The following is a 10,000-nucleotide window of genomic DNA, read 5'->3' as shown; positions in this document are numbered from 1 at the left end:
CCACAACGTTTCGGCGATGTAACCTTCGATCAGAGCCAAAAAATCACTTTTTAGCATAAAGTTTTTTAAAAATATAAAGATAAATAAAAAAAACTTAACTAAAAAATGTACTTATACTTATAAATGTTATCGATAACATTGGTCATCGATTTGAACATTTACGAACATGATTATTTAATTTAGATTTCAATTTATATCATTTTTGAATACAAAAAATAATTAATTTATCAGAAGTCCTGTAGCAAGAGGATGAAAATTTTCATATCCTTTTCTGCAAATCCTCTTGGTACAGGACTTCTGATAAATTAATTATTTTGACTTTGACTTTGAAGGCCAACAGGACCTAACCAGGTCGAGGATTGTGGCTCTCTTGCATTCCTCGATGTTCACGTTTCTAAAGTTGGTTCTACGTTTGAGACCTCTGCATACAGAAAACCTACATTTACAGGGCTCTATCTTAATTGGTTTTCCTTTGCCCCTCAGTCTAGAAAAATAAACCTCATTAGCGCTCTTACACATCGTGCACTCATGATTTGTTCACCAAACCGTCTTGATGCGGAACTTGGTGAAATCACAAATATTTTTCTCAGCAATGGATATCCCATAAATATAATAAAAACTACTATTGAACGTAAAATTGCTACATTTAATAGTGTTAAACGTATTGGTCCATCACGTTGTCCTATTTATTTAAAATTACCATGGTTAGGTCCTGTTGGCCTTCATATTGTTGAAAGGATTTCTTCTGCTACTCAACGTTGTTTTCCAGCTACTATGCTTAGAGTAGTTTACACAACTCGAACCTTTTTCTCTTCTTTTCGTAAAGATGTTTTGCCAACGATTCAAAAGAATTCTGTTGTTTATAAATTTGTTTGTCAGTGTGGAGCTGACTACGTTGGCAAGACATCCCAAAGATTGGAAATGAGAATATCCCAACATATCCCTCGGGATATTCGATTACACCAAGTTTCGAGAACATCCGGGTACTCCCAAGCTCATGAGTCCGCCATCGGTAATCACCTGATTAGTATAAATAGGTGTTCTGACCAATATTCCGATGGGTGGTTTTCTGTTTTATACAGTGCTAGGTCGAACTATCATCTCAATATCATTGAGGCGTTAGTCATTAATAACTCTCGACCTAGCCTGTGTAGACAAAAGATTTTGAAACGTCAGTTGGAAATATTTACTGATTTAAAACCACCTGAACAGTGAGAATTATATATATATATTTTTTTCTCTCACTGGTTTTCCAACTGAAACCAATTTCCCTCTTTCCTCATTCGATTCTTAGTTTTTAATTTATCATTCTGACGTTTCCTCTTAGAGGGTCAGACGATAAGGCCTTAAGGAAATTTTAACAATTCCACCTGCCCGTTTTTTTTTTTGTTTCTTTGATCTTTTTAATTTAAAATTAATATATATATATATATATATATATATATATATATATATATATATATATTACCGTTTTATCTGCTTAGTTAAACATGTTTTGATTACCGAATCATATTAACGATCCGACAATTTCGTCAGACTTTACAGAAATAAATTAGTAATAAATACTAATTAATAATAATTATTTCTGTAAAGTTTGGAAAAATTCTCGGATCGTTAATACGCTTCGGTAATCGAAACATGTGTAAAAATGTGATAAAATGGTAACAAAAACATATATATATATATATATATATATATATATATATATATATATATATATATATATATATATAGTTACTGCTTACAACAGCACGTTTGTAAAAGTCAAGTAAATATCTGACAAAGAGATCTTTCTCGAAATATTATATTACATGGACATACCACCAGACCGACTTTCCCAGGTGACCACTGTGCAAATATAAATATACTGCATATATGAAATATGAATATGTACACATGTATTTATAAGTTGTATTAATAAATTCCTCACCTGCTTCAGCCTGTGTCTTTCCGTTACTTCTGCATTGTACCGCCTTCTACAATTCTATTTAAAATATATATATATATATATATATATATATATATATATATATATATATATATATATATATATATATAGCTTTGCTCTACAATAGTATTGAGCACTCTTTTTAGGATTTTACTAATTACCATTTATTACTTATTTATTTATCAGACCAAAAAAGAATCGATATATTGATTCTTTTTTGATCTGATGAGGTGTTATCCTTGAATTATGATTCCATTGAAACATGTATGTACATATGTAACCAGTAATGTTTGTATAATAAACAGACTAATATATATATGTGTGAAACATATGCTCATTTCATTATAGTTCATCTTTTAAGTATACCAATCCTTTAATTTATGAAGCTCGATGTAACGATGTACTATAGACCTTATACAAATAAATGACAAAAAGTCTATATTCCAAATTTCAAGATGTTGTCCATCTTATCGTTTATTTCTTTCAACATGTTAAAATATTTCATTCTTGACAGAACCTATTTTGTAGCGCAGATCCATTTATATAATTATTGTCAATTTTTAAATGTTTTATGCACAAACTCATCAGAAAAATAAGATAAATTTTAAGATAAATTTTAAAAAGAATATGAGTATGATTACATAAATCTGAAAAAATTCGAAAAAAATAATGATTATAAAAATAAAAAATGGCGTAAATATCATAAAACAAAATTCCAACTAATCTTTCGATTTATATAGAAGTAGAGATTTTTTATAATCGTGTATATATATATATATATATATATATATATATATATATATATATATATATATATATATATATATATATATTACTATAATAATTAAATACCTACAGACACTAGTGCTTCACACTTTCGGGAATCTTCAGTGCAGGGTGTCACCATTAATACCAGTCGAACGATTTGAACCCCGCAACACGAGACATCTCCGGCTCGATTAGCGGAGACCTAATCCATTTGGCTACCATTAACCACGTGAAATAACGTTGAATTTTAAACATCTTAATTTTAAATGTTCATTTACATCAGTCAGACAGTGATCTTTTTTTTTTTTACACGGTGGTCACCACTTATCAAGGCCCGGAAGCCACTCAGGGATAAGGGTTATTGCAAGTACAGTACGTTAGTGTGGAGATTTAATGAAGTGTTTACTAATCGTTATACGATGATTTTTTTTTTATTACATTTTCACCCCAAACAAGGCACATCGCCACTTTGGTGTAGGGGGCTACTATCAGGGTCAGCAACTACTGGGGCACTATGTAGGGATTTGGGCAGCAAGATGTCGGTTCACGTTGTACTTGAACTTCTGCATGTCAGTACAGTTAGGGAAGCAGGATCCTGGAATGGAATTCCAGAGTCTAGCTGTCCTGGGGAAGAAACAACTGGAGTAGAAAGATCTTTTACATCTAAGGATCTCTACTGTATGGGGGTGGGATTTTGCTGCCTGTCGGGTTTGTCGAGGGTGTCTACGTCGTGGGGGCACAAGTGTCTGCAGTTCGTCAGAGTATTCACCATTAAAATACTTGTAGAACAGGCAGAGGGATGCAACGTTTCATCGATGGGACAGAGGCTGAAGCTTAGATGTCAGTTCAGGGCCTATCAGATTTGCGACTCTCTTTTGAACCTTGTCTAGGAGCGAGAGGCTAGCAGCAGATGCACCAGCCCAAATGTGACAGCAATACTCCATATATGGGCGAATGGTGGCCTTATAGAGATACAGGATACTTTCAGGTGTCAGTAGTTTTCTAGCACAGTAGAGAGAGCCTACCTTTTCGCAGCGGCACTGGCAATGTTTTCAATATAATTATTCCAGCTCATGTTTCCTGTGAACATTAGGCCAAACAGTTTGAAAGATGTACTCAGACAGGGAGTCACTGGCCATTGCTATTGGTGGCAGAGAAGGTTTCTTGTAGTTATTGAAGGAAACCAGTTTAGTCTTGGCAGCATTGAATGTGACCATCCATTTATGTCCCCATTCCACTACAGATTGGAGGTCATCCTCTAGTGTTTTTGCCATTTCTTTAGATATGTGTTCATTTGTTTTCCTGTCATGCCTGTTATAGAGTGTAGTGTCATCAGCATATATACCCATCTCAGAGGCAGTTTTGTTGGGGAGGTCATTAATAAATATCAGGAATAGTAGAGGAGGAACAATAGAGGTCCAAAAATTGACCCCTGAGGCACTCCCGCATTTATATCACACTGTTTAGATGTTCGACCGTCGAGGACAACCTGGATTTTTCTCTTATCTAAGAAGGATTTAATTATGCTAAGTATTCTAGCAGTGATACTGTATGATTTAATTTTCCTGAGGAGACCCTCATGCCATACCCTGTCAAAAGCCTTAGATATATCTAGAGCTACCGCTCTGCCCTCCCCCGCTTTGTCCAGTGAATAGTATATGCTTCAGATATTACAATGAGGATGTCAGCTGTGGAACGGGCTTGTCTAAATCCATCTTGTTTGTCAGTCAGAAGTTTAGCGTCTGTAAGGTGCCGGACTAGAGCATGGTTAATTATGGTCTCAAATATTTTGGCAAAGAGTGGGAGGAGGCTAGTGGGGCGATAATTTGATGGGTCAGTTCTTTCGCCAGAATTCTATGCATAAGAGCTAAATTGACGGACTTTAATTCAACTGAAAGTGCTCAACGATAAGAAACGAATTTCTTAAAGGGGCTGTCATAGTGTGTGTGTGTATATATATATATATATATATATATATATATATATATATATAGAGAGAGAGAGAGAGAGAGAGAGAGAGAGAGAGAGACAGTGCCGGCAAAAAGAAAGTCCGCACGTCATTTTTTCAACAACCGTAAATTTAAGCTAAATTGAATGTAACTGTTTAAACAACCTATACCTCATTTGATTCGCCTTCTCGATTTGAAGTTAATTTTTCAAATCGACATAAACACTAGGGTTAATCATAAGTCAAATATGGACAGGTAAAATTATAGATGAATAAAGGGAGAATCAAATGAGGTTTTTGAAAATATGACAAATGCAGACTTTCCTTTTGGCGCCACTGTGTACATGTAACTGAAAAAAAATATATATACACTCGTGAGCAAAAAATTATGGACCAAATATTATCGATTGGGTTTAAATCTGGGCTTTGACCTGACCAAAATATCACATCAATTAAATTATCAGAAAACTATTTTTTTTTTTTTACTTTATCAGCGTGTGCAGGGGCATTATCATGTTGAAAAATAATGTTCTGGGATATTCCCAGCTTCTGGATACTTAGTAACAATCCTGTTTCTAATATTCGAATGTATTCCTTTGCATTGATTGACTTCTTACATCTAATAAGTTCCCCAACTCTTGCTGCAGTAAAAATTCCCCATACCATTACCACTCCCGTGTTTAACTGTCGTGTTTATGCAACTTGGCGAAAATCTTTCTCCAGTTCTTCGATTGCACCGTTCAGGAGCATCGGGAGCATCACTAACAAGACAAAATCTTGATTCTATCTAACCAGAAAACATTACTGAACCAGTCTGTATCTTTCTTGCCGTAACATGAGAAAAATCTCTTTCTATCATTGATATTCTTATTAGATAAAAATGGTTTCTTTGCACACCTTCTAGAGGAAAATCCTATTTCTTCCATTCGTCAAGATATTGTATATCTAGAAAGAGAATTTCCAGCCCCTGTTTTGAATTCTTTGCTATGGTCAACACAAGTTTTCTTTCAATCCTTCAAAACAGTTAATTTAAGCCTGTGGTCGTCCTTCAAAGTAAATGCTCTATGGCGAGTAGATACAGATTTCCCTTTTACCAAGCGTTCCACTTAGAATCTTTGACCAATTCTCTTCACTACAGAAAGAGATGTTTTCACGTTTTCTTTTCTTAAAATATCAAAAATCTGCTTGTAAGTTATTTTGAACTGCCTCAATCCTGCAATTCGTTTTTTATATTTTCACCAAGATGCGGTCTTACCATTTTTTAGGATTCATTTTGTCACTTCTTATTATATGCTATAATAATAATGATCTGCAAAATAGAAATTTTCAGTTAAAATTAACAAAAATTCATGGAAAAATATTGAATAATCGATTTCTTCCTTCTTTCACTCTTGGCTCATTTTTTTTTTTGCTCATGAAGTGTACACAAATGTGTGTGTGCGCACGTGTGTGTATATATGTGTATATGTGTCTGTATATGTTCATTTCTGGTTTAAAATTTTGTAGGCCCATGAAGTTGCAATTTTGATACAAAGTTTAAATATTTTAAACTAGTTAATAAGTATGATACGGTTAATATGATGATGTGAAATACATTTAAGCGTCTTTAAATTTAAATGATTAAAGACGAGAGTTCGACTTCGTCACAATTTGGAAACGCATTGAGCGCCGTATTTGTATTGTGTTTTGCGAATCACTTTTGTTGTTTTCACTGAATTTCTTCATTTTTGCAGATCAACGGTATTTACAGACCAGGTGTCAACGAAGCCGGGAAACTGACGACATTGAACGTTGCTACCGCTCCTCACTCTACTGTTTATGTAATGGCCATCGATAAACGACTGGAAGCCTTGAAGAAACCAAACTATATCTCAAAAGAAAGTGTACGTGCATTTTTAATCTCTCTTTCTCACCCGTGTACCTGCTATGGTAAGGAGAGCCAATTTTGAAAATTTTAAAGAATGTGTAGTTAACACTTAATGCCCACTACCCTTAGGTCCATTCTGATATAATGAATATCAATACATCCGTGTTCCTCCACACAAAAATATGATTGACTGGTGTAAACCATAAATACGGACAGGTATAGCAGCTTGGAACAGACATTGAAATATACGCCGAAAGCCTAAAGCTTAAGCATATCACCAGCAACGTTTGTGAACACACTTTCATTAAGGCAACTTAATAGATTGTATTATTTGATTACTATGGTCAAGACCACTTAGCTATTTCAACAAAATGTGATATGTATTTTTCCGGAACATATCAAAGCCTACATGACGCAAATTGTTCCAAAAAATACAGAAAACAAATCTCCTCCCTTTGTCAGAAACATAGCGCAGTGCATGTGAGGACTAAAGAAAGCTAGATTTACGAGAATAGTACCCAAGATTTTTTTTATCTAAGTTTTCTTGATTTATCCAAATTTTCTTCGGCCTTCCACCTCAAGTTTTATACATTTTCTTATTTAAGCATCTTTCTTCCTCAACATAGTCAAACAGACTGATTGTGCATCTTTCCGTTTGAAACTGGAACTATACTATTACTTGTATTAATATACGATTGTACTTCTATTAACAATAGAGATTTGGTGTATATTCCTTGAAGTGTGCCTGTTGTAAATATAGATTCAGGCCCATACACTGAAAAATAACGTCATGGTCTGAAGTCCTAGCAAGCAAGACCTGTCGAACAGTAAAAAAAAAAAAAAAAGTATTTTTACAACATTTTTACAGATTTACAACCAACATTATTACATTTATGGCCGTCTTTTTAGTTTTTTATGTTCATAAAATTCGATCTTTCATCGAATTTTATGAACATTTTTATAATAAAAAAATACATTCATTTTTTTTATCATTTACCCCAATCTAAAAACTTATTAATTAAAACAAACTAATACAGCTTGTTTACTTATGTATATATATATATTTAAATAAGGGAGTAGTCACCAACAATGTGTATTTTTTAACATTATTTATTATTCCGTGTCTTGGTTTTTCATCGAGAATTATGTTTGGATCATTGTAATAATGTTTTTAAGTCATTGAAATCGTTTTTACGCGCGTTTCAGACGTTCTGTGAAGCGTCCTCGTCAGAAATTATTTTCAAATGTGTTGGAGATGTAAAAATGGCAATTTTCGTAGTTCATTTGAAGTGTTTCCAAGGGTTGGAGGCTTGTAAGTGTTTATTATTCATTGGCATGTTCAATTTTTATTACTCTTTTATTGGGCTTGTCAAGGCTGCTGACCTGGCTGTAGTCACTCTCTCTTTCTGCTAGTGTTTTTTTCTTTTCCTTTAAGGTGGGGTAGGGTGTGTGTGTGTGTTTGTGTGTGTGTGTGTGTGTATGTGTGTGCGCGTGTGTGTGCGTGTATGTGCGTGTGTGTGTTTGCTTTTATTGGTTTGAGAATGTGTATACTGTTTTTTAGTATTATGAGGTTATTTGCTTCCTTGGAAGGTGACTGTGATCCGAGGTCGTTACTAATGTGTATGTGTGAGAAGGGGGGGACCAGCTCTTCTGAAATAAGGGTAGGGGTGCTTTCATTCTATTTTGATATTTATTTTTTGGATTCTTGGATTTTAGTATTGTGATTTTTCGTTTTAGTCTTTTCGGGTATTCCTTATATTATGTTTGTTTAGAAAGAGGGGTGTATTTAAAATATGTATAGGGGATTTTTTAATGTTTCTATTTATTTGTCTCCCCATGTAGTGATGGCCAGGATCGGTTCCTAGTGTGGGGAAGATTTTGTTCTTCAGAGGGGGGAGGGCAATTGGTTGGGGTGTAGGTATGGGAGGGGGATGATAGAAGGGATGATAATTGTTTCAGTCATGAGGGGGTTCTCCTCCACTGACTAAGGAGAGAGCGAGGTGTTGGAACAGATATTATACTATGGTTCTAGGTGTTTCCTAGTGTTGTTGGTTTCGAGGTTAAGTAGGGTTGGTATTGTTCAGTGTGTTGTATTAGAGATAGGGGTGTTATGTCTGTGTGTGGTTGTATGCGCGCACGTGTGTGTGTTTTAATGTGTCGGTTCTGATTTATGTGTGGGTGTGTATATGTGTATGTGTATGGATGTGCATGCGAGTGTACCTTGCATTTCATGTTTTTGTGTGATGATATTAGGCTCTGTTCAGTTCAGGAGTGAATCTGGTGATGAAGTTTTTTTCCTGTGTAAGTAAATAAAAATAATAGTCTGTTTGGAAGATTGGCATTATTTTGAAGCTGTTTCAACTGCATGTGTGTACGTGTTTTGAAACATAGAGGTGTCTGTTATCTGCAATTTTGATGTTGCTCTTATGTAAGGCCACTCTATTGCTGAAATTTTTGGTGGCGCCTATGTAGGATTTGTTGCATGTTGTGCATCTTAGTGCATATACTACATTTCTGGAGGTGCAATTTAGATCCTTTTTAATTTGGAATGTTTTTGCTGGGTTTTTGAATGTGTATGTGTTACCTTCTATTATTATGTCACATACTCCACATCGCGGTTTGTTGCATTTTGTAACCCCTTTTGTAGTATTTGGGACGAGTTTTGAGGAAGTTAGGATGTGTTTTAAGTTTTTGGGTTGGCGTTTGCTTTTTATTATTTTTGTTGTCTTAAGTATGTTGTTTAGTTTGTCGTTCTGATTGAGGAGGATAAGGTTTTTTGTTATCTGTGTGAATAGTTCTGGGTTGTTTGTGTTGCGTGTAGAGACGTATGCTAAAATTTGTTCTTTGTTGTGTTCTTTTGGGGTTCTTAGTTGGTCTATTGGAATTTTTTAAGCCAGTTCAATACCTTTCTGTATTAGTGGTAGTGGATATCCTCTTTTCCGCAGTGTTATTTGTAGTTAATTCAGTCTAGTTGAACGGAGGTGTCTGTCTGTTACTATGGTGCAGACTCTACGTGCTAGGGAGTAGGGTATTGATTTTAGACAGTTTTTAGGATTGTGGCTTTTGAAGTGGAGGTATTGTTGAGTGTCTGTGGGTTTGTGGTAGATGTCTGTGATTATGTTGTTGTTTTTTATTGTTACTAGGATGTCTAGGAAAGGTAGTTCTGTGGGGCTTTGTTCTAGTGTGAAGTTTATTTTTGGGTGTAGATTTTGTAGCAAAGTGTGGAGTTCTTTGATATCCCCCTATGAGGTTCTCCAGAGGATAAAGCAGTCGTCTAGGTATCTTTTCCAAGATTTTATGAAGAGTGTTTTTATATTGTGCCCATACTTTTGCTCTGTCCTTTCAGAAAGGGTCTCTTCTAGGAAGGCGAGTGTAAGGGTGGCATATGTCGGTGCTATTTTGGTACCGATTGCTGTGCCTAGTATTTGGATATAGTTGTCTTTATTGAATTGGAAGGAGTTGTTATTGA

At 34.8% G+C, this 10,000-nt stretch overlaps 1 protein-coding gene across 1 annotated transcript in view; it reads left to right on the top strand.

Annotated features, from left to right (window-relative positions):
* LOC145241389 (CD109 antigen-like) overlaps nucleotides 1–10,000 on the top strand; it is a 322,627-nt gene that overhangs the window by 166,104 nt on the left and 146,523 nt on the right. The window contains exon 17 of the mRNA XM_080104314.1: nucleotides 6,398–6,547. Within this exon, the coding sequence (XP_079960440.1) occupies nucleotides 6,398–6,547 (150 nt within the window). The remainder of the gene's footprint in view (nucleotides 1–6,397; nucleotides 6,548–10,000) is intronic.

This window comes from Euprymna scolopes, chromosome 2 (assembly GCF_053919585.1).
Source record: "Euprymna scolopes isolate OS-2025 chromosome 2, ASM5391958v1, whole genome shotgun sequence".
NCBI lineage: Eukaryota > Metazoa > Mollusca > Cephalopoda > Sepiida > Sepiolidae > Euprymna > Euprymna scolopes.
The sequence above is the reverse complement of the archived record's forward strand: the minus strand, read 5'-3'. Positions and strand labels throughout refer to the sequence as shown.